Source organism: Conger conger, chromosome 3 (genome assembly GCF_963514075.1).
Source record: "Conger conger chromosome 3, fConCon1.1, whole genome shotgun sequence".
Taxonomy (NCBI): Eukaryota; Metazoa; Chordata; class Actinopteri; order Anguilliformes; family Congridae; genus Conger; species Conger conger.
Window position 1 is genome coordinate 73,861,886 of NC_083762.1, and position 24,360 is coordinate 73,886,245.

At 47.3% G+C, this 24,360-nt stretch overlaps 1 protein-coding gene across 2 annotated transcripts; it reads left to right on the plus strand.

Moving 5' to 3' along the window:
- The first annotated feature begins 1,197 nt into the window (after window positions 1-1,197).
- Window positions 1,198-22,952, plus strand: canx (calnexin). 2 transcript variants are annotated; one of them, XM_061234685.1, is made up of 15 exons: window positions 1,198-1,303; window positions 5,986-6,195; window positions 8,099-8,172; window positions 8,596-8,654; window positions 8,927-9,068; window positions 9,677-9,758; window positions 12,109-12,301; window positions 12,637-12,826; window positions 13,280-13,393; window positions 14,303-14,459; window positions 15,024-15,239; window positions 17,097-17,216; window positions 17,668-17,815; window positions 18,887-18,996; window positions 20,036-22,952. In XM_061234685.1, exons 2-15 carry the CDS (start codon window positions 5,989-5,991, stop codon window positions 20,093-20,095), a joined length of 1,872 nt encoding a protein of 623 aa, XP_061090669.1. In that variant the 5' UTR covers window positions 1,198-1,303; window positions 5,986-5,988; the 3' UTR covers window positions 20,096-22,952. The 2 variants fall into 2 exon arrangements, with proteins under 2 accessions (XP_061090669.1, XP_061090670.1); XM_061234686.1 differs by having other exon boundaries at window positions 18,890-18,996.
- Window positions 22,953-24,360: the final 1,408 nt, after the last annotated feature.

A 24,360-nucleotide genomic window follows, 5' to 3' on the forward strand; every position in this document is an offset into this window, starting at 1 on the left:
ACAACACAATCGGCATCCTCTTACTGTTGTGTAAAGGAAAAGAAACAACCACAACGGCTTGGTCATTCATTGGTTTGTACAGTGATTTATTCACAGAATAAATGTACATTCAATTTTTTTTTTTCAATCTGAGTGTGTCAAAGTGTGTGTGCGTGTGTGTGTGAGAGCGAGAGAGAGAGGCAGAAATTCAGGGCTTGTGCCAAAACTGCAGATGTTGAAGATGGTGGTTCTGTAGCTAGTGGTTGATGCTGAAGACTTGGTATGCTTTCCTCCCCTCTGCAATGAAAATCTGGTGTAAAATACACTGGAATGCATTACTATTTACTGTGTGTTGTATTTTGTATAATTTAGATAAACTATTTAATGTCATCTTCTATTCCAATCTGTGAATTGTAATAAAAACCAAACAAATCAGTGAGATGTTTAAGAGTCTTTTTTCTTTTTTTGGTGAAGTAGATTGAGTTCAGGTATAACAACACATGCAAATGTCGCATTCAAAATCTGAATTTTGAGCTTTTGATACATTTTATTCACTCGACACTCGATAGCATACAGCTGATGCACGGTCTGGGCACACATATTTCAGCGGCGCATTCCTTGCACAGCCGCTGGGTGTGCGAGTACGACTCCGATAACATTAGCTAACCGCGGGTCAAGGAAGTTTCTGGAACTTTCCTTCCAGTATCAAGATCATAAATCCAAGATTTTACTCTGATTTTACCGGTTGGATGTCACGTTGGGCACCACTTATGGCAATGAGCAAATAACATCTATCACCTACTCCTTAAGGCTTTATAAGTAACGTTATATATAATTAGGTAGCTAAGTTAAGCTAAAGCAATCAACTAGCTCCAAAATATTTGTACCCAGCAAATTTATGAGCTACATGCTATTTAACGTTAGCATATCTTCGTACATTGATAATTTCTACATTTAAAAATCTGAAAAGCATTTTTAAGAATTACAAATTAACAACTCGATGGCACCATCACACATTTTATCCCCGCTTCCTCTTTATAATACTAGCGCCACAAGTTTCACAACCACCAATCAGTGTTCGCTTCCTTCTGCTGCTAAACCAATCAGTGCCGTCCACGAGGTTCAGGTCGGGGGCGGAGACCGCTTACTGTGATGGACACAAAGAAGCCGCAATAAAAATGACATGTTTCTGAAAACCACGCCTGTCTTTTAGACAGTAGCCAATCAGCAAGACGGAAAGGAGGGACTACAATGTCAGAGTTCTTCGTCCCAAGTCACACGTGATCGCGCAGTAGTTCCAGGTTGTCACATCTGAAGATTGGAGGTAAGGAAAGATATAATACTAATTCTACTTAAACATATTTACTATGTTTCTCTTAAAACATTTATATAACATGCTTAACATATTTCCTAGTGATTAAGTAACGGAAACGTAACAAATATTTAAAGCGATTTGAAAGGCTGCATGGTCGCTGGCAGTTTCGTCGGCAGATTAACGTTATGGTGTCATGTCAAATTGATCGACCCCCGGACGACGGCGCAACATATAGCTAACTACCCAGGCCATAAATGTTTCATTGTACTCGGTTTTCTAAAATAGTGTGATTTAGCAGCATAAGTAATATTCTGTAAACATGCAAGGTATATGTTATTTAATGCACTGTGAATGGGAAAACCAATGCTCTGTACAACATCAAACTAGCTAGCTAGCTAATTCTAACGAATATTGAACGAACTATTTTAATCTCAAACTAGCCACCTAACCGACCTACCCATGTATAATTAGCCATCTCGCAGTTTGTTGTGGTGTATCTGTTTTCCTATTAATACTCAGATAACGTGTTTAAATCATTGCAAGGTAGCACTAGCTTGTGAGGTCGTTAGCTAGTTAATGTTGGTTTCTAGTTTACACGCACAGGGAGGCCTTTGCTTAGCCAGCGAGCTTGCTCGTTCATTTTGTGTCGGAGCTGAGCTGGCTGGTCAGAAAACAGTATTGCTAATGTCATACCCCAAGCTACGGACATATTTCCAACATCATTGTTCAAGATAGTCGTGTTGACGACTAAAAAGTAGTCTACTTGTAAGCTGACGTCCGCTACTACTAGCTAGCTAGCGAGATATTGAGAACGTGCATCCACATGTAAGAAACATGCCGTTGGCAATTGCAACATGGCTAACGTTTCCCAGTCATCCACATGTGTCAGTCCAGTACGACCAGTTAAGCACAATGAAGTCAGACCTGTTTTCCGTATGAACGCCCGGGAAGGCATTGCGGTTGCTGATATCGATAGTGGGGTACGCCTATATCTAAAGGTCATCAACGATTTTTCTTGTTTTTTATCTTTTTCTTGTTTTTTTTCTTTCTTTTTTCTTTCTTCTTTTCTCCAGTTTATTCAACATTAGGTCATAATATGGAGCGTAAAAAATATTCGGAACATTTTAATTGGTTAAATAAGCAACAATTATGCTCTGGGAATGGGATTGTTGTAACGTGCCACGGTGAGACGAGGAAGTGAGTTCACACATTGACTATACGGTTAAATGGTTAGCTATTTGTTTCCCAAGCTTTCACAAACTTCGATGTTCATGGATATTACGTGGAAGCGCCGATGCCCTTTTGCCTGCGCATTTAGACCTATTATGTACCAACCGGGACTCCCAACAGATCCTTAATAGCTTGACTCTTGCTGGAAATGATCCACGCTTTGTTTGCAGGCAGCACTGTCGTTATTTGTTTGATAACAGCATCCAGCGTAATTGATGTTCATAGACCGTAATTGCCATAACAACGCGGGTGGCACCTCCGTCAGTCCTGATTCTATCGGTTTCATTTGCGGCTGTTGTTATTACAATCACAGCGATCATTGCATTAGTTTGAGCTTCATCTAGAGGGACTTGCTTACATTACATTGCTTACTGTCGCACCTAAGCTGCTTTAGAAGGTACTCCCGTGTTTGTGAGTTGAAGTAGCACCCACCCAGCAAACACGAAATGTTCTTGCAATGTTTGTGAAATGTTTTGTCAGTGTAATAGCATTGCAGAAACATTATAAGAACATTTTGTGTTGGCTGGGCATTGGTTGACCACCCCCACGCCCCAGTGTCTCTGACAGACCAGCTTGCAGATTGCAGCCACAGCACCCAAGGGTATTAGTGCTCCCTGGCCCCTCCCATCCCTCTGGTCTCAGAGGGAGAGGGAGAGAGATTCTTTGAATCCACTGGGCTTTCAGTTTCACTCATTCATAAACCAACAGGACAAATTCAGATTCTAGCAGTTTTATGACACTGTTTTGAATGCCTCCGTAGTTATGGGACCTAGCCTTGTGCTGCTTTGTCACACGATTTCCATTTTTTTTGGTGTTATTTTATGTAAATGTTTTGATTGAATGCTTCTTTGTACTTTACACCGACCAGTGTTTGAGAGGGACATTTCCAGTGTGTTTAGCTGTGTGTGGTTAGGAGCAGTCTGTTGCCAGGTCTGTACCACAAGATGAAAGCAGCTTTAAGTACTCCAGTCTCCAGAGCAGAATATTACAGTGTACTCTGTCCTCCCATTAAAATAATTGCCTGTATTACCATAACAAGTAGTATGTTGCAACCAAGCAATTATTTGAAGGGGAGTAGTAATGAAATTAGGAAATTAGCAGTGTGATAAGACATATGTGGTAAGGAAAGATAAGGACTTGTAAATGGTCTGTGATAATTACATGACCACTTAACCACTACGCTACAGGCCGCCCCATAATATAGCGCCTTTATCCGAAGCGCTGTACAATTGATGCTTCTCATTCACTCACGCGCACACACACACTCACACACTAACGGCAATTGGCTGCCATGCAAGGCACCGACCGGCTCGTCAGGAGCAATCGGGGCTCTTATCTCCTGAGCCAATGTCGCCCCAATGTCGACTTGTAATTCTAATAAGCACTATTTTTATGATGGGACTAATAACTCTGGGGTGAAAAGAATTGTCCAACATCATGATTTGGGGGGTTATCTGGGTCGTTACTCTGCGTTGCCCGTTGGCTGTTTCTGACCTCAGCCCTGGCCCGTCTCTCTGTGCACAGCTGTTTACGCCCCCTCCTCCTCCGTTTGAATGGTAATTGATTGGGTCACAGGCCTTCATGAACTCGTAAAATGGGTGGCATTGTCATTCACATTCATTCCCGTTTGTTGACCGGTTCACGCAAGTCGATTCTTTTTGTGTTGTGAACTCTTTAAGGCATCGGCGCCTGCATTGGCTTTGGTTTGCATTCTTGCTTTGCATTTTCCCTGCCAGACCGATTTGTAAGGTAAAAGAAGAGAAGTACAAAGGTGACTTGGAGGGGCTGCAACTACTTTTTCGCCATCTACTGGCAAGACAAGTAGATGTACCTGAGAGGAGCCAATCAGATGATCGTTCTGCAAGGGGGAGAGGCGTTTCATGGGCTGAGTTCACATTACTGGCCTCTGCCCACAGTGAGCGGGAGCTGCCATCTTTCACGCAGATCGCCAGCCATCGAGTGCAGACGCTGTCACTCACATGCCGTTACTTGGCAACATGTGACACAGCAACACTGACAAAGCTCCCAGTCTGCCAGCTCTTAGAACACTGATTTTACTTTATTCATTGGTTGTGTAATTTAGTGTGCTCTTAGGGAATCTGCCAGCCTCTCTCACACACACACACACACACACACACACACACACACACACACACCCCCCACAGGCTGTAGGCGCTTGCTGTCTTCCTGAGGGCGTCACTCTGTTCCGCTTCAGGACATGCTGAGAGGGTGTGCCCCCCACGACCCCAAATCTGGATGTGGAACCACCATCCCTTTGGGAAATTCCAGGGGGGTTGTAGAGACAGGACCTTAAGCTGGTTCTAATTTACATCAAATATTTTTTTTAATGGAGCGATGGAAATGGAAATTCTCGATGCAGCTAAAATGAAGTGGGTTTAAAACCCCTATAAATAGTTTTTGTTCTCAATCGGTTCCTGGGGCTCGTTCAGTAACCTATTCTAATGTCTGCCATTTTGGGAGCATGTGTGCTAATTAGCAGCCACACATCAGAATGCCAAACTAATTATGACATCACCAACACTGAGCAGCAGCAAATGAGAATTCTGAGCAAATTATGACATCACCAGAAAATTCTGTTGGGCTTGGTCAGCTGTAGGTGCCTGCCATCGTTGGCTGTAATATTGTGCGCTTTGGGACAAGCTCTGCAGTGGAGTGCTTTTCTCCTACAGATTCAGGGATGTGCAGTGTTGTCATACTCTGATATCGTATTGAATTTCCTCTGAGCACAGCTCAGGAAATGAAAATACACACAGCGCTTGGGTGCACCAGCACGGTCGAGTGATGAATTTTTGCGGCGGTGCCTAATTCCTCCGCGTTGCCTGCATTTAAGGCGCCCCCCACCCCCCATCCAGGAGGAGGAGTTCTCTGCGGGAGTACCCATTGGCTCTCCGCAGCCAATGAGTGGGCACTGCCAAAACAGTGCCTCATCTCTCTAATAATATGTCCTGAGCTGCCATCGGCTGGCTCCTACAGTAATGCTTCCTGGCCTGCTGTGTTCTGTGTGGAGATGGCAATCTTCTGAGGTTGAATCTTATTAAAGAAGTGGTCTGGGAGGCGTATATTGTGTGTATGTGTGTGGGGAGATGGTAATCTCGTGGGGTTTAATCTCATTAGAGGAACGCGCTGAGGCTGCAGATCCCTGGGTCTGTGTTGTCATGGAGACGGTGGACAGCCGGGGCTGTGGCTAATAACATGTCTGCTACCGGGGTGGGGGGGGGTGGTGTACATTGGGTGGGGGGACTGTAAGCTTGGACAGGAGACTATCATGCCGAGGAAAGGTTGTGTGTGTGTGTGTGTGTGTGTGTAAGGTTGTCCTTGCTGGTACTTCACATTCGACCTCCTCCTCTTGCTCCTCTCCCTGTTTTGCCCGTGTTGATGTCTCTCTCTCTCTCTCTCTCTCTCTCTCCCTCTCCCTCTCCCTCCCCTCCCTCTGTCCCCAGACGATGGAGCTGACATGGAGACTGACGCTGCTCCTTTTGGCCCTGGCTGGGTCTCTGGCCCTGGTGAGGGCTCAGGATGAGGTTCTGGAGGAGGGCGATGACATGGAGGTGGAGGACGATTTGGACGCGCTGGAGGAGGAGATGGACCTGGTGGACGAGGGGGATGAGGGGGAGGAGGACAAGCCCCCCACCCCGCCCCCCGCCCCAAAAGTGAGTACTGACCTCCTGCAGCGAGACCTACACCCGTACCTACACCCAGACTGATACTTACAGCCATACCTACACCCAGACTGATACTTACAGCCATACCTACACCCGTACCTACACCCAGACTGATACTTACAGCCATACCTACACCCAGACTGATACTTACAGCCATACCTACACCCGTACCTAGACCCAGACTGATACTTACAGCCATACCTACACCCGTACCTACACCCAGACTGATACTTACAGCCATACCTACACCTGTACCTACACCCAGACTGATACTTACAGCCATACCTACACCCAGACTGATACTTACAGCCATACCTACACCCGTACCTACACCCAGACTGATACTTACAGCCATACTTACACCCAGACTGATACTTACAGCCATACCTACACCCGTACCTACACCCAGACTGATACTTACAGCCATACCTACACCCAGACTGATACTTAGCCATACCTACACCCGTACCTACACCCAGACTGATACTTACAGCCATACCTACACCCGTACCTACACCCAGACTGATACTTACAGCCATACCTACACCCGTACCTACAGCCAGACTGATACTTACAGCCATACCTACACCTGTACCTACACCCAGACTGATACTTACAGCCATACCTACACCCGTACCTACACCCAGACTGATACTTACAGCCATACCTACACCCGTACTGATACTTACAGCCATACCTACACCCAGACTGATACTTACAGCCATACCTACACCCGTACCTACACCCAGACTGATACTTACAGCCATACCTACACCCAGACTGATACTTACAGCCATACCTACACCCAGACTGATACTTACAGCCATACCTACACCCGTACCTACACCCAGACTGATACTTACAGCCATACCTACACCCGTACCTACACCCAGACTGATACTTACAGCCATACTTACAGCCATACCTACACCCAGACTGATACTTACAGCCATACCTACACCCGTACCTACACCCAGACTGATACTTACAGCCATACCTACACCCAGACTGATACTTACAGCCATACCTACACCTGTACCTACACCCAGACTGATACTTACAGCCATACCTACACCCGTACCTACACCCAGACTGATACTTACAGCCATACCTACACCTGTACCTACACCCAGACTGATACTTACAGCCATACCTACACCCTTAACTACACCCAGACTGATACTTACAGCCATACCTACACCCGTACCTACACCCAGACTGATACTTACAGCCATACCTACACCCTTAACTACACCCAGACTGATACTTACAGCCGTACCTACACCCGTACCTACACCCAGACTGATACTTACAGCCATACTTACACCCGTACCTACACCCAGACTGATACTTACAGCCATTCCTACACCCGTACCTACACCCAGACTGATACTTACAGCCATTCCTACACCCGTACCTACACCCAGACTGATAATTACAGCCATACCTACACCCGTACCTACACCCAGACTGATACTTACAGCCATACCTACACCCGTACCTACACCTACCAGATAACTACACGTGTACTGAGACCTACACCGATGACTACACCTAGACTGATAGCTACACCCGTACCTACACCCAGACCAATTACGATACCCGTACCGACACAGGCACTGATAACTTAAATTTTTTTATTTTTGAACCATAACCATCACCTTTAACCATAAAGTGTGATGCCATTATATGGAAGAATATTTTAAATATGTTTAAGATATTCAGGTCAAAGTTTTAACCCTTTGATGCACAAGCTATGCAAAGATATAGAAAATAAGAAGTCAGTCAGGACACTTTTGACCCATGTTGAGCCTCCACCCCTGACCTGTACCTATCACCAGTGTCTGGAATAGGTGATGTATAGCTGCCATTTATGTCGTCCTCTTAACAGGTGACCTATAAAGCACCAGAGCCAATGGGAGATCACTACTTCGCCGAGTCCTTCGACAGGGGAACACTGGATGGGTGAGAAACTGATCGTTAAATGTATACCCCCCTTTACATACCCCAGAAGTATTTTTCTTTCTGCTTGTTTAAGGATTTAGACCAATTCTGTTCAGCTAGCCCAGTGTGTTTATCTAGGAATATGCTTGCATGTTTGGGTTTGCTACCTTGGTTGGAAGAGAAAAAAATAAAATAAATAAAAGCCTTTTTCCTGTAATCGAGGCAAACCAGCAAGGAAAAAAAACTTCATATGCAGTTATAAGGGTCTTTATTTCTGCTTATCAGATACAAATTTCAAGCAATGTCGAATTATATTTTCTGATACAGCTTACATAAAAAATTACGTTTTTTTATTTAACCTGTATGAGAAAATATAATGACGATAAAAAACATGTTAACCCTTCAGAAGTGTGGCGTTTTCTCACACAAAACGTGTTGTTTCAGGTGGGTTCTGTCTAAAGCCAAGAAGGATGATACTGATGAGGAAATCGCCAGATATGACGGTAAGGGCCCGTGTCACTATAACAAGCGGATAGCCTTGTTCTCAAACAGACCGTTTATGTGCAGGCTGTGTGACAGAAGAACTGGGTCCTCGCTGCAACAGAACATCGAGTTCTCAGCTGACCCAAGTAGATGAAGTAAAAATAATCACGGGCGTTCGCATTGTGTCACTAGAATAGTCCTCCCTGTTCTGTGTGGGAGGCGTGCCCGTGGCCCGGGGGAGGAAGTGCGCTGGGATAATCGCGCGGTCTTCTTTGTGTGTCACTTCCTGTAGGGAAATGGGCAGTGGAGGAGCTGAAGGAACCGAAACTCCTCGGCGACATGGGCCTGGTGCTGAAGACGCGCGCCAAGCACCACGCCATCTCCGCCCAGCTGCTCAGACCCTTCGTGTTCGACACCAAGCCCCTCATCATCCAGTGAGTGCTCTCAACCGCCCCTCCTCACAACCCAGCCGCCCCTCTTCACAACCCAGCCGCCCCTCCTCACAACCCAACCGCCCCTCCTCCTCACAACCCAGCCGCCCCTCCTCACAACCCAACCGCCCCTCCTCACAACCCAGCCGCCCCCCCTCCTCACAACCCAGCCGCCCCTCCTCCTCACAACCCAGCCGCCCCTCCTCCTCACAACCCAGCCGCCCCTCCTCCTCACAACCCAGCCGCCCCTCCTCCTCACAACCCAACCACCCCTCCTCACAACCCAACCGCCCCTCCTCCTCACAACCCAACCGCCCCTCCTCCCAGCCCAGCCACCCCTCCTCCTCTTAACCCAGCCGCCCCTCCTCCTCTTAACCCAGCCGCCCCTCCTCACAACCCAACCGCCCCTTATTATGCCTCTTTAACAACACCTCACAACGACACTGTGTAATTAGGCCAGTTTACAGTCCAGCGACAGAGTTTTGCTCTTCTGCACGTCAGCGGTCGCAACAACGGGACTATGAATCGGCCTTAATGGCCCCCCCTTCCTACAGCGGTCAGCAGTGTCTGCTGGTGTGCAGGGCCCTGAAGTGCACTCTTTACCTCCGCAGGTATGAAGTGAACTTCCAGACCGGCATCGACTGCGGCGGCGCCTACGTCAAACTCCTGTCCCAGACGCCCGATCTCGACCTGGTGAGTCCGCCGTTTTCATTCACTTTCAAAGAGAATATCCTCATCCACTTCAACCTGTATGTCCTCCAAAGACTACATATCCCATAATGCTCCTGGACCCAGATAAAAAAAGAAAAAAAAAGAAATTCATGCCCATACATAGACATTGCTTTACCTATACAGCTCTGTCCCACTTTCAATTCCTTTGTGCTCTTATGCGCCCAGTGGCTTAGCTGCAGCCCAGACCTTTACCGTATAGACGGTTCATGCACAATAAAGTGTGCGACCCCTTTGACACCGATATCTGTGCAGAAGCCATTGCCAAATCTACAAATGGAGCCCTCTACAGCTACTAAAGGTTTAATTCTAGCCCAGGGGCGTTTGGCATCTTTACCCATCTGTGCCTGTTGTAGCGGCGGAACTACCTGTATCTGTACCTCTTCTACAATACTATCTGCCCGTGTTTATAGAAAGCCACAGTTGTGTAAACAGAAAATGTGGTTTTTCTAGGGTAAATGTACATTAGGTAAGAACCGGTATTTTCTGTTGTTTACACTGCGGCCACTCGTGGGTTGCTGTGCAAACACAGATAGGGGTACAGATGGTGCTGCAGGTAGTTTTGTGTTACTCATCTGTAGGGGGTAGGGCAGGGCTGCCCAACCCTGTTCCAGGAGCCCTACTGTCCTATACATTATCACTCCAACCCTGTCAGCACTCCTCATTAAAAAACTAGAGCAGGGCTGCCCAACCCTGTTCCTAGAGCTGTACCGTCCTGTAGGCTTTTACTTCCAACTTATTTGACTAACAGCTCAACACGAACAGGCTGAATGAGTGAATGTGCTTCTTTAGGGTTGGAGTGAAAACATACAGGACCGTACAGCTCTAGGATAATGCACAGGTGATGATATACAGGACATTAGATCTCCTGGAACAGGGTTGGGCAGCCCCGCTCTAGCTGTTGAATGAGGTGTGCGGTTAGAGTTGGAGTGATGATATGCGGGACGATAGATCTCCAGGAGCAGGGCTGTAGGGGCCGAGGGAAATAAGAGTGGTGGCTGGCTTTGCAGTCCCAGATGAGGAATGCAGTGGGATCCTCCCGTCTGGAGGAGCAGGGTGCACCACAGCCAGTCCTGCCCTCCTCCAAGGCCACCGGCACAGGGCCAGCGCCCGTTTAGTCTGTCCTGGATAAGATGTGGTCTGTTTGCAGAACGAGGGGGTCATAAATGTAAATTCTGCTCAGGCTTTGGGCAGTATTTTTTCCCCACACAGAGTGGTCACTGTGTGGAATAGCTCGCCAGGTCATATAATGGCGCCAGGAATTCTGGGGGTTTTAAAGACCGGGCTTGATACGGTGCTAGGCACTATCTCGCTTTTAGGTAAACTAAGCGGTCGGTACACTTTATTGGTATGAAAAGGCGAGCATTGCTGGGACGAATGGACTCTTCCCATCGTTAGGTTAGGTTAGGTTATGTGTCAGCGCAACGTCCCAGCTTTTCCAAATGCGGTTTCTTCAACTCCTTGACAAGAGAGAAAGTAAAAATGCGTCTCAGGTTCTCCGCTAGCGTGTGACGCTAGGCTTCTCCCATCCTCGGCGACGGGCTTCAGCGTCCCACAGACATCGAAACGACAAGGCTGTCGGACCAAAAAATGCAGTGATACGCCACAGTGACTCAGTCCCACAAACCAGACTCAGCCCAAAGCATGTCTGTGCAGTCAAAATGTCAGAACTGCACTGACGGAATTGGCACCAAAAAATGTGTAGACCTGCACATTATTGGCTACAGCTGGTGTGCTTTCTTCTCTCCCCTCCCTGAATCATGTGCAATTTTTGTAGTGCAGTAGTTCTGAGTTATGACACAAATCTTAAACTTAGCACCCCTCCTCCCCCGTGCCACGGACTGCCTCACACACAGAACGGGGAGGACTCTATTCTAGTGACCAAAAGACTATTCTAGTGAACGCCTGTGATTATTCTTACTTCATCTGCATAACTGCTAAAAATGCAAGGGCCCCGCTCCCCTTCCCTGCGCATATTTCAGACTCCACTACGTGAGGCCAAAAGACACAGCAGAGCTTTGTCACCGCGGCGACGCGCGCGAGCTCGGATTAACGGCCTTTGCGTGGGACGTTCAGAGAATGCCGGGTTTTGTGGTTCGCTGTGGGAAACCTTCCACGCATAATGAAAAGGCTCCCAAGACATGGGGCCGCAGTTTCAGAAGACGTTCGGGGCAATTTCGGGGTTTGAAAGACTTTTTGTTTGGGCGAAAACGTCGCGCTCTCCCTGGAAAACGACCCAATCGGTTTGAGGGAGGGAGGGAGGGAGGGGCAGAGAGCGGTTGCATAACGGTGGTCTTCGCCCCCCCCGTTGCAGGACGAGTTTGTGGACAAGACCCCCTACAGCATCATGTTCGGCCCCGATAAGTGTGGAGAGGACTACAAGCTGCACTTCATCTTCCGCCACAAGAACCCCAAAACGGGCGAGGTCGAGGAGAAGCACGCCAAGAAGCCCGACGCTGACCTGCGCACGTACTACACGGACAAGAAGACCCACCTGTACACGCTGGGTAGGGAACCGCCCGCTGTATCTCTGCTGTATCTCACCTGTACACATTTGTATCATTTTTGCTTGTAAATGGTACTTATTAGTATCTAAATGGAACATGATTGCACTTTCAGGGCACATTTGGGAAATGTGTTCCAGAACAAAAATGTTCCTCCACTGTACCTTTATTTCTGAGAGTGTATGCCTCCACAGGCTGATCTAGACCCAGTCTTAAGTGAAATGGGCCTTGGGCCTGGGCCTCCATAGCGCCCTAAGAGCCCATAGTCCATGCTGGCTGGTCGAATAGCCTTTGCTGCAGAAGTGCGGTGGTGACTCTTGCCAACGCTCCTCTCCCAGTGCTGAACCCCGACAACAGCTTCGAGATCCTGGTCGACCAGACGGTCATCAACAGCGGGAACCTGCTGACCGACGTGACCCCCCCGGTGAACCCCACGGCCGAGATCGAGGACCCCGACGACCACAAGCCGGAGGACTGGGACGAGAGGCCCAAGATCCAGGACCCGGAGGCGGTCAAACCCGAGGACTGGTGAGCCCCCGCGCCCCCCCCCCCCCCCCCTTTAAATGTGAGGCGTACGGAAAACCTGGGGTGTTTTCCGGCAATGCCAAGCCACTGTAGAAGAAAAACCTTTCATTCAAATTGTTGAGGGAAAGGACCCCTGTAATAAGGCACTCTTCATTACATGCAGCATGGAGAGAATTCACAATACGTCAGCACGGTGCATTCTCTGAAACAAAGCCGCAAGATGTGATCATATGTACTCTGCAAAACTATACACTTGGCACAGGAATCGACTCTTCCGCAAAACCTCTATCTTACGGCTGGGCAAAACAACTTTATCTTAATGATGACGAACAAACAGACACAGGCATGCATGCGAATGCTCAGGTCATCCCTTAAGTGTACACGGTCTTCCGCACTACCTGTCTGTGAAAGTCTGAGTGATTGCTGACTGTAGCTTCTTCCTCCTCCTCGCTGTAGGGATGAAGATGCTCCCGCTAAGATTTCTGATGAGGACGCCGTGAAGCCCGACGGTTGGCTGGATGACGAGCCGGAGTACACCTCCGACCCCGACGCAGTCAAGCCCGACGACTGGTAACTACACCTCCTCCTGACTAACTGCACCTCCTCCTGACTAACTGCACCTCCTCCTGACTAACTGCACCTCCTCCTGACTAACGGCACCTCCTCCTGACTAACGACACCTCCTCCTGTCTAACTGCACCTCCTCCTGACTAACTGCACCTCCTCCTGACTAACTGCACCTCCTCCTGACTAACTGCACCTCCTCCTGACTAACTGCACCTCCTCCTGACTAACTGCACCTCCTCCTGACTAACTGCACCTCCTCCTGACTTGCTACACCTCCTCCTGACTAACTACACCTCTGGGATGGGTTATCTGTTAGCATAGGTTATCCGGGATAGGTTGTCTGAACACATCCTCGTGATGCTATATCTGCTACAGTTCCATACAGCTCCATAAACTAGGCTATAATCTTCTATAACCGTCAGGAGCAAATAACCCTGGAGGACTCTGTTGGACTTTAGAAATGCAGTATATCCATATGGTAGAGTCTATTACCATGGAATTGCCCCTTTGTGTTTCTTACTAAATTCTATTTCTTAAAGCCAAGCCGTTGGCATTTCTCTTGAGTTTCCCCTAGTTGTAAAATCTTGCAGTTTTGTAACGCATCACAGCTGTAATGAGAGCCTCTGGGTATAGACTTGAGCAGTTTTTGTGTTTTTTTTTGATGCCTTGAAAACCAGATCCCGGAACACACTGCCCGACGTGACGTTAGATTTCCCAAGTCTGTGTCATAATTGAATTCTCCTGGGGTCCCCCGGGAAGGTTTTTGTGGAGAAGTTCCAGGCTCTGTCAAGGAGCGATTGTGGTGGAGCGCAGGAGGAAGAATAGTCCCTGAAACTGGTCTCTCATTCTCCTTCTTCCCCTCTTCTCTCTCTCCCTCTCCCCCCCCTCTCTCTCTCTCTCTCTCTCTCTCAGGGATGAGGAAATGGATGGGGAATGGGAAGCTCCTCAGGTTCCTAACCCTAAGTGTGAGGCTGCCCCTGGTTGCGGTGCTTGGGAACGCCCGATGATTGACAACCCCAACTACAAGGGCAAATGGAAGTCTCCCATGATTGACAACCCCAACTACCAGGTACCATGGCAACTGCTACCCAACCCCAAACTATCAAACCACATTAATGCCATAAAATGCAACATTGTTTTTTCTTCTATTAGTTTCTAATTATAGCTAGAGACTAAGGGTGTAACAAGCCAACTTACTTAGACTGGATAATTAGAAGTTCTTAGCTACCGTCCTATACGTGGTTTGAACAGTCATTACAAATTTTAGGTTGTCGCATTGTTCTCTTAACCTCACAAATGGTTTTTTTGGGGGTTTTTTTACATCTCCACTTTGTTTACAATGGGCGAATGTGTAGATTCTGACTGGAAGGCAGTTTTTAAACCATCAGTAATGTAAAAGCTTCCCGTGCCTTTTCTCCGTTCATGTGCATTTGGCCTTGACTCCGTCTGCATCACCATCCCCAGGCGTGCATACGCACTGGGGAGCGCGTAGGTCGGCTGCCTTCATTGCGTCAACCTCTATTTATACTGCCGTTATGTGATAGTGTACTGTTATCGTTCTGTGCAGGTGTAGCAGTGTGTGAGTGTGAGCGTGTGTTGAGTCGTTAAACCCTCTTCCGTCCCGGGCTCGTAGGGGGTGTGGAAGCCCAGGAAGATCCCGAACCCCGACTTCTTCGAGGACCTGCACCCGTTCCGCATGACCCCCTTCATCGCGGTGGGGCTGGAGCTCTGGTCCATGTCCTCCGACATCTTCTTCGACAACTTCTTCATCAGCTCGGACCGCAGCGTGGCTGATCGCTGGGCCAACGACGGCTGGGGGCTGAAGAAGGCTGCCGAGGGCGCCGCTGAGGTGAGCGCGCTCGTTTTTCCACTTTCTCTCCCTCTCACTCCCTTCACGAGATCCATCCCGCTTTCTTTTTCTTCCTCTCTGAGACATCGTTCACTCTCTTATTAGCTTTCAAAAGCATGGATATGAACCTTTTCAAGATTCTAACTCGGTGTTGTAGAACTCCATTGCTTTCAGTTACCAGTTGTGATTGTTACATCACCATTAGAATGTTCAGCTAAGAACATTCTACTGACCTATTTGTGACGTTAAAAGGTTAATGAGAATGGGGTGTCTCGGTGGCGCAGCCTGTAGAGCACTGACCGCATGCTCATTGCGAGCCGCGACGTCGGCGGTTCGAATCCGACCGTCCGACGTTTGTCGCACGTCTTCCCCTCTCTCTCGCTCCCATTCTTCCTGTCTCTCTATACTATATACTGTCCAATAAAGCTGAAAAAGCCCTAAAAAATATCTCTAAAAAAGGAAGAAAAAAAAAAAAGGTTAATGAGAAAATGGGACTATCTGTGCACTTGTGCATTTTGTCAGCTTGATAGAATTTGATGTTGTATTTCGAAGCTGGAATTAATGGCTTTTTATTAATGTTTTTTTGGCCCCAATTTGCAGCTCTACTCTAATCCAACAGTCACGGCATGCGTTTAAATTGTTTCAGTTTTGATAATTAGCGAAGTGTTGGGAGCAGTGTTAAAAGGAATCACTGCTTTAAAGCCTGTGGCTGTATTGATTAATGTTGAGGATTAACCCTGTAATGTATTTAACGCCACTATTAAGAGGAAAAGGATGCTTAAAAGTCAGTGTGCCACTACTGCGCTCAAACTCTTTGGTGCTGGACTTCTAACCTTGTGCTCTTCCTCGGTCTCTGTGTATTGCTTTATAGCGTGAGTTTGTGATCAGAAGGTTGTGGGTTCAAATCCCAGACGGGGACAGTGCTGTTGGAAGGTGGTTTAAGAAGAATTGCTTGAATAGACGTTGCTGAAGGAGTGTGTGGCGAGGGGTTAGGATGGAAGCCTTCTTTCTGGGAGTCTCCACACCCTTTCGTGTTTTGCGATTGGCCTTGACCGTGCGTCCACGTTGGGCTTATGTCCCGAGAGTAGGCGGGACTGAATAGCCGTACTTGTGGGCCTGGTTCTGGGTGTGTGCGTTACTGCGGTGTGTGTGTGGCGGTGAAGGTCTGGGCCCAGCCTGCACTGTCCCGCTGAAACGTGCTCACAGCCAGTGAGCTCCAGCTCCAGCACCGGACAGATCTGTGAGTGGATTTTAATGAGCCCGGGACCGCACCAGGCCAGCGAGCGAGCGAGGGAGAGAGGGAGGGAGAGAGCACCGCTGACCTTCAGCGGGGAGGGTTTGGGGAATTCCAGATGCCGACACAACCATTACAAGCATTCCAGTTATTTTAGGATTGAGATGTTGTTCTGGGTTTGTTGGGTTTGCAGGGTTTGATGGAGGCTCTGCAAAATGTGGATTGTGCAGGGCTTGATTGATCTGTTCTGGATTTGTTTGGTTGTGCAGCGTTTGATTGATTGTTCTGGATTAAGTGGATTGGTCAGGGTTTGACTGCTCTGAATTGGATTGATTGTGCAGGGTTTGACTGCTCTGAATTGGATTGATTGTGCAGGGTTTGGGTGGATTGGGTGTTTGACTGTGCAGGGTGGATTGGGTGTTTGACTGTGCGGGGTAGATTTGGGGGTATGACTGTGCAGGGTGGATTGGGGGTTTGACTGCAGGGTAGATTTGGGGGTTTGACTATGCAGGGTAGATTTGGGTGTTTGACTGTGCTGGGTGGATTGGGGGTTTGACTGCAGGGTAGATTTGGGGGTTTGACTGTGCAGGGTTGATTAACCATGCCTGCTCTGTGCTCCGCAGCCTGGCCTGGTGAATCAGATGATGACGGCGGCGGAGGAGAAGCCCTGGCTCTGGGTGGTGTACGTGCTGACCGTGGCCCTGCCTGTCGTCCTCATCATCGTCTTCTGCTGCACGGGGAAGGTACACACGGCCCCTACCCACAATCCTCTCCTGCGTCTCGCACGCATTTAACTCGCTTGAAGCCAGATTTGAAACCAGCTTTGTCTGAGAGGTTTACATTGATTTAACAGTAATTTATTCAAATAAAATTCTGATTCTTGCTCTTTCGTTTAACCCCCGATCAAACGGATGATTAGTCGATATGCTGTCACTGTTCACGGGTTAAATGAGATTAATTTACCTGTAATTATAATAGCCTAGCGCTGGTGTTCTTCTGTTATATTGGATTTAATTTATTTTGGCGAATGCATTAATAAATGAACAGATACGTCTGTGTAACTATAAGTGATGACTTTTTTTTACTCACATTTATGGAGTATGACCACTAATGCAGTCGAGCGTATGCTGAAGGGTCATAAGATGGCCGTCATCGCGGTCAGAATTTGACGTTGTTGCGGATGTCTCTCTGCAGAAGAAGCCATCTCCTGCGGATTACAAGAAGACTGACGAGCCCCAACCAGACGTGAAGGAGGAGGAGGAGGAGGAGGAGGAGGGAGAGGCAGAGGAGAAGCCAGAAGAGGAAGGGGCAGAGGAGGGCCAGGAGGAGGAGGAGAAACCAGGTAAGAATACAGTGCAGAGGTTTATGCTCAAAAAACGATTTTTAACTGCTTAAGTGTTTAAACTTGGGATACTCAGATAGGTAGCTCTGTCAGCTTTCATTATCCTCCTCCAATCAGGTACGGTTTCGGACCTGGGACACCAGATGCATGGGATCTGGCCAATCAGTGACATCAGTAATCATTCAGCTGTCAGGTTAAAATACAAAAAAGCATCGGTGCTGGCCTCAAAGACCAGTTTTGAGAGTACTTGGTGCAAGTCTAAAATGCTGACGGATCACTGCCAAAACAGTACAAAGTGCCAAACGTTGATTCTCCAGAAAACTGTTGAATGATCGAATGCGACTGGAAAACCTGATTCAATCCGTTTTGGATTAATAAAGGTCATTAAATTGACTATGTGGAGAGAATGAATAACATGCCATGTTTCATTTTTTTATAAGAGGTGCCATGTCACTGTTATTTGTCGGATTTGAGAGCCAAATGATGGAATGAGTGGCGATATTATGAGGAAATGTGGAGTGTTCTAGTCTTGTAAGCTAAAACGTATGCAAATGAAACGTGTGCAATATTTTCAGCAGAAACGGTAGCCCACAATAGACACTCGTCCAAAAAGTAATTTCAGATGAAATGGAAAAGGAAAATTGAGCCCAGTTGGGTGTGAAATATTGCGAGTTGGCAGCTCTGTGCTTGCCGTCTGTCCCCACAACACTGGTTATAGGCCTTTGCAAATATGTTTTTGCAAATGCAGTGGTTATTTGAGCCAGTTTTTGAATCGATGCCTTGATGCGAAACACTGAATTGTTGCTGCCATAGTCAGAATAGGAAAACTGGATTTAAATTCGACCACTAACGGCGTACCGCAACACACGCCCTGGTGGGTTGTGTTGAGCGAGGCGAAATGTCACCCGGTAGAATTTTGATTGAGGCACAGCGGTGAGTCACGCGTTGGGTTTTGACGCAGGTCGGTGAGTGGTGCGTTGAGATTTGACGCAGGTCGGTGAGTGGTGCGCTGAGAGTTGACGCAGGTCGGTGAGTCGCGTGCGTGCCGTTCTAAAGCCTTGTCCTCTTCAGCAGAGGAGCAGAAGAGTGACGCAGAAGACAGCCCGGAGGAGTCTCCGGCCAAGGAAGAGGAGGTCAAGGAGGAGGAAGCAGGGGAGGAAGAGGAAGATGGCTCCGATGAGGTGAGACTCTCCTCATTACAGTTACATCACATTACTTATTTAGCTGACGCTTTTATCCAAAGCGGCTTACAGTTGATCAGACCAAGCAGGGACCCTCTGGAGCAGTGCAGTACACTGATCAAATTGATGCTACACTGAACCAACCTTTCAGGTCCCAGTCAAGCATCTTAGCCACTGGACTACAGGCTGTGCCATACTTGTACTTCTGTGGCATGTGACACAAGGCTAGCCAATCATCGGGCTCCGTGTCTTACGGCAGCTTGTAAGAGTCACAGTCGGGTGATCTCCTGATCTGAGAGTGAAGTGGCGGGTTTGGGACATTCCCAAGCGAGCTGAAACCAGAGGCGGCGGCCGGGCGTGAAACCCGCGTCCTCCTGCCTCATCTTCCCCACGCACCCGCACTGCTGTTCCTCTGCTGGCCGCTGTGACTGACACACCTGCTGCCAGGTGGAGGGGCAGACGGACAGTTGTAGATTGGTGTACCTGGAGTGCAGTCTGTAGGTAGTAGGGGGATGTGGGAGAGGGGCGATAAGGGTGGAGAGTGTCAGTTTTAGGAATGCCGTAAGCTGTAGGGGCGGCTTACAGCATTGCTGTTTGCACTTGCTTTGTCAGTTGGAGTTTATTTTATTTTAGCGTTCAGGTGGGGAACAAAGGGGCAGGGGCTTGCCACCATTGTAGCGTCACAGGATTTCAGCATTATACACCTCAGCATTTACATTTTTTTGTAGGCTTAAAAGAAAATATGTAAGCGGTCCGCCATTGAATAAAAGATATTATTTGTGTGCAACATAATGTCAAGTACATTTAGGGGAGCGCCGTTTCCTCTGCCTGAGATACAGAATTGTGCCAGTAAATTGTGGACACGGCATCATGAATAATTTCATTAATTTAATTTTACAAACAAACTGTACGAATGGAAATGTTGGCGGTTTTAGAACCGTTCATTTCTAAAATGGTGGCGCGCCATGTGGGACTGGAAGCCAGCCCGTGTCTTGCGTTGACGTCGGGTGTGTGTTTTTTTTTCGATTTCCTCTCGCAGAAGCCAGAAGACGACATCCTGAGAAGGTCTCCCAGAAGCAGGAAAGTGAGAAAGGACTGAAGGACTGGGATGTTGGATCTGGTTAGCGCCTCACCCCTGCCCCCTGCTCCCCCCTGCCCCGCCCCGCCCCGCCTTCCTCTCCTCGTCCGGCCCCGCCCTCCCTCTCTAATTGGCTGTCTCTAACCCCGTATTTCACAGCCGCGAAACCCGCTGAGAGAAACTCCGTCAACATCAACAGAACACAATCATCCTCACGGACTGGGAAGAAGCAGTGGTGACGAATACAGCTACAAATAGAGACTGGCTATACAGAGTGGAAACTAAACCAACACCCCTCACCAAATATAGGTCTCCGGCCCTTTTTCCTCACCCAGACAGCTTCTACACACAGTATTAACCAACTACCGATAATCCAAACACTAAATGGTTGAGTAGCCCATGCAGTTTGATTATAGTTGAGGTAGCTCCCTTTATGTCTGTGTTTCAGGAATTGTGCGTCTCGCCACATATCTTGCATTGAAGGCTGTATGGTCGATATCACCCCCCCACCCCCCAGACGATAAGCGTCTCCTCTGGGAGTTACTCTGAGGACAAACGTGATTGACTTCCTTGTAGATGTGTGTAGTAAAAAAAAAATAATAATAATAAATCCTGCTTTGTTTGGTTTCAAATTTGTCGAAAGTTAAAATGTTGTTAAGTGACCCCCCCCCCGCGCTGTGGGCGGCTAGCTGTGTGAGGCTCAGTTGCCCCGCTCCGAGGGTCTGAGGCCTGGGGCAGAACTGGGGAGGACGCTGGTGGGCCCAGTAGGTATAGAACGCGCTGCCTTACAGTTCTAGAATGCAAGGATCGCTGAAACTTTCCTGAATGTACTGTGAGTGTATTTTTTTATATTATCTATATTACACACAACTTCTCTTCTTTTTTTTTTTATTTTCCTTTAATCTTTTCATTGATTCCATTGTTCTTTTTTTTTTTTTCTTTTTTTTTTTTTTCCATAACGGTAGGGGATTGTTTGTTATGTTTGTATGTCCTGGAAATAAAGAGAAGTATTTTTCAGCGCAGTGTGGCAGATGAAAATGAATAAATGCTTGGTATTTTGTCATGGCGATGGTGAAGGAGTGAGCAGTAAAGTGTGGAGGGTGTGTGTGTGTGTGTGTGAGGGAGGGGCCAGGGGTGACTCACCGGTGGGGAATTTCGGCAGTTCCTCTGCCCGCCTCCTTGTTGGAGGATGAGTAAACGCGCAGCCTCCTCATTGGTGGGTGAGTCAGCTCCAAAGCACATCCTGTGACCTCATTTCCTGCCAGTGCAGTTTGAGTTGGTATCGGGGGCGTAAGCCCCGTGAAACGTTAGGACAGGCTGTTCAATGGCAGTGTGGGGAAACAACATCCAGCAGCACCACTCTCTAGAGTCCTCTAGGATCCAGGATTGTCAGTCTCCTCCAAACCTGTATCTCCATGACTACCCCACCCCCCGCCCCAGCACCAAAAGTCCTTGCTGGTTGGCCCGGTGTGATAAGTTCTGCATTTGGCTCTGCGCTGTGCGTTACTTCATTTCACTTGAATACCTGTTAGCGCTGCGTTAGGCGTGGTTAACACGGTTTACCACAGAGGGAATCGGAACCTGTGAAGGAGCTACAGCAGCACTCTCTGAGTCGACAGACTGAAGCGCTCAGACGCACTCTCACACACGCAGAGCCACGTAACTGCCAGTGCGCTCACACACCAGAAGCGAAGCCCCGTTTCCCTTCTGCTTCCTGTTACGGAAATGCCAAAACGTTTCTCCTCTTCCGTCTTTTTTAGGTTATGAGATTATGAATGAGAGGGAGACGTGCTGTAAACGGGCTGTCTTAGGAAGCGCAAGCCCCATAAAGGCTATGATATTCAAAGTTATGCCTTCTGAAAAGAAAAAGAATTAAGCAAAATTGTGGTTGTTGCTCATGAGGTTGAAATGGTGGGATTTGACAAAAGCGGTTTTGAAGTGGACTGTCTTGGATCTAGGTCACTTTTTTTTTCTTTTTTTCTTTTAAATCCACACAGAGGGAGAGAGGGAGTCTTTCAGAGAGCTGAAAAGTGGGGTGGGAGGCTGGTGGCAGGTTGATATCAAGCTTCTGTCAGGAGTGGGAGCTGCTATTGTGTTGTGCAGGTTAAAATGTATGTATGTCTGTCGTGTGTCGCATTGTAACCACCCCCTGCTTTGTCCGTTGTACCTGGCATACAACACGCGTGCACAAACATACTCGCACAGTCCGTAACAATCATGAAAACATGTCCAAGCATTATCCCGTTTGATTAGATTTTACATTCCAAGTGTGATCAAAAAAAAAAGAAAGAAAAAAATGTCAATGTAATGCATCACATCTAGGGCTTTACATGTCTGTCTGCAAGCTGTATTACAACTCATACCTAGTCCCAGTTTTCACCTTTCTTTCCCCCTTTCCCATTGTTGTAGGTGTAGCGATGATTTAATTTGTCCCTTTAGTTTTGTCTGAAGCTGTTGAGATGCCGTAATTTCGATTCAAACTCTTCCGGAAAGACAGTACTGTATGGTGCTCTGGAATAGAGACGCCCTGCTCCTGTGTGCAGGGTCTCTGGGTAAAAGCCGAGTTGACCTGAAAGACGTGCGTAGGTTTCTAACTCATTAATCATTTATACTAGTGATAGAAGCTATTATAATAAATTTGGTTTATAACTGTTCAGAATTTTTTTTTGTCTCCTAGTAACATTTGAAATTGATCTCTAAAGAGTGATTTTTTTTTTTTTATTGTAATTATTTAAAGCCAAGGTAAAAAAATACAAGTCCTTATTTTGTTTTGAATGCAGTCATCTGTAAATGGAAACACGCCATTTTGTTTTTTTATTTGTTTTTTTGTTATTTTCTTGTTTTTTTGCTGGAAAATAAAGATCTGATAATCTGTTTACTTGGTTGTGAATGTCTGCCTTGTGTTCTACTAACCCGTTTCGGTTTATTCCTTTAGTCTCTGAACCAGATCTCTCACTCTTTCCAAGCACAGATCTTGACCTGGGGCATATTAGCACAAAGCTGGATTACTCAGTTAGCTGGGTACGTTTTTTTACTTCAGTCCGTGTTACAGTTTTGGAATGGTTCCAGGTTTTACTCCAGCTAACTCCATAATCCTGCTTCGTGATACACCCACCTGGGTTGAAATGGTACTTATTCTGTATTGAAATACTTTGCTGCATTTGACACGGCTTGCCTGGTGTCTTGGAACAAATTAAATTATCCCGAAAGTATAAACCCTCACCATCTGCTCCTCCTTGCAGGCTACAGGCAAGATCAATAGAGCGCAGAAATGTATTTGAGTCCAAAACAAATACCATTTGAACCCAGGTCTGATCTAGACTCATGGCTTTGTGCCAATGAGTTTCGGCCTACACTCCTAAAGTCTCCAAACCCGTATACAATATTTTGTCCTGAGCCTTTGTACACAGATCATTGCATGTTTCTTTAATTTTGTATTGTGAGATGGAAAATATTATATGGCCTTCTAACACGACTAGGAAACAAAATGGGTCACACCAGATGAGTTTTTACATGACATGACATTACATTACATTACATTATTGGCATTTGGCAGACGCTCCTATCCAGAGCGACGTACATTGATCAGCCTCAGCATGAAGTTCTTCATCTCACATTTTGTTGATCTCAGTCGTTTACAGGGCTGATGTAGGGCTGCTTACATGAATTTGTGTAGTTTGTTTTTGGGACTGGATCCTTCATGTAACTGTTGAGTTTAAGTGCTTTTCCCCAGGGTACAATGGATAGTCCTTTCATCTTTGTCATCTTTAATATTTTTTTGGGGGGGAAATGATTGCAATGAATGGAATGTGAAATTTAAGAATGAAAGAGAATGAGTTACATGCGGTTCTGCTTTGTTAGGTTAATTACACTTGATACAATCTCAGGGACAATTAACGGTAGTACTGTCGTTTTTTTTTTTGCCTCCGGAGCGGTGTTGCCGGAGTGGAGAGGCAGGAATCGGGGCACTTGGAAGGTTAGGTGTTCCCAATGAACAGGGCAGTTGCTAGTCGGGTGAAAGGTGGTGATGATTCTATTGGGTCCCAGGCGTTTCACAGAAGAAAAAAAAAGGGGGGGGGGGGCGCAGAATTCCTACCTACACCCCTGCCAGTGAAAACAGCAAACAAGTAGACAAACTTGGTATGAAACTGTACACCCCCCCCTTCTCTCATGTATGGCCATTCCAGACTCCGCAAAGTCCAACAGCCATCGTGTAGCCTAGATCAGAAGAAAGCTCTTATTCGGGGCACTTTACATCGTCACGGAAGCCTGTTTTTCTCGACTTC

Coding starts and splice junctions, on each gene's coding strand:
- canx (XM_061234685.1), top strand. CDS start 5,989: ATGGAGCTGACATGGAGACTGACGCTGCTCCTTTTGGCCCTGGCTGGG. Junction 13,394..14,302: donor GCAGTCAAGCCCGACGACTG/GTAACTACACCT, acceptor TCTCTCTCTCAG/GGATGAGGAAATGGATGGGG. Junction 17,217..17,667: donor TCTTCTGCTGCACGGGGAAG/GTACACACGGCC, acceptor GTCTCTCTGCAG/AAGAAGCCATCTCCTGCGGA.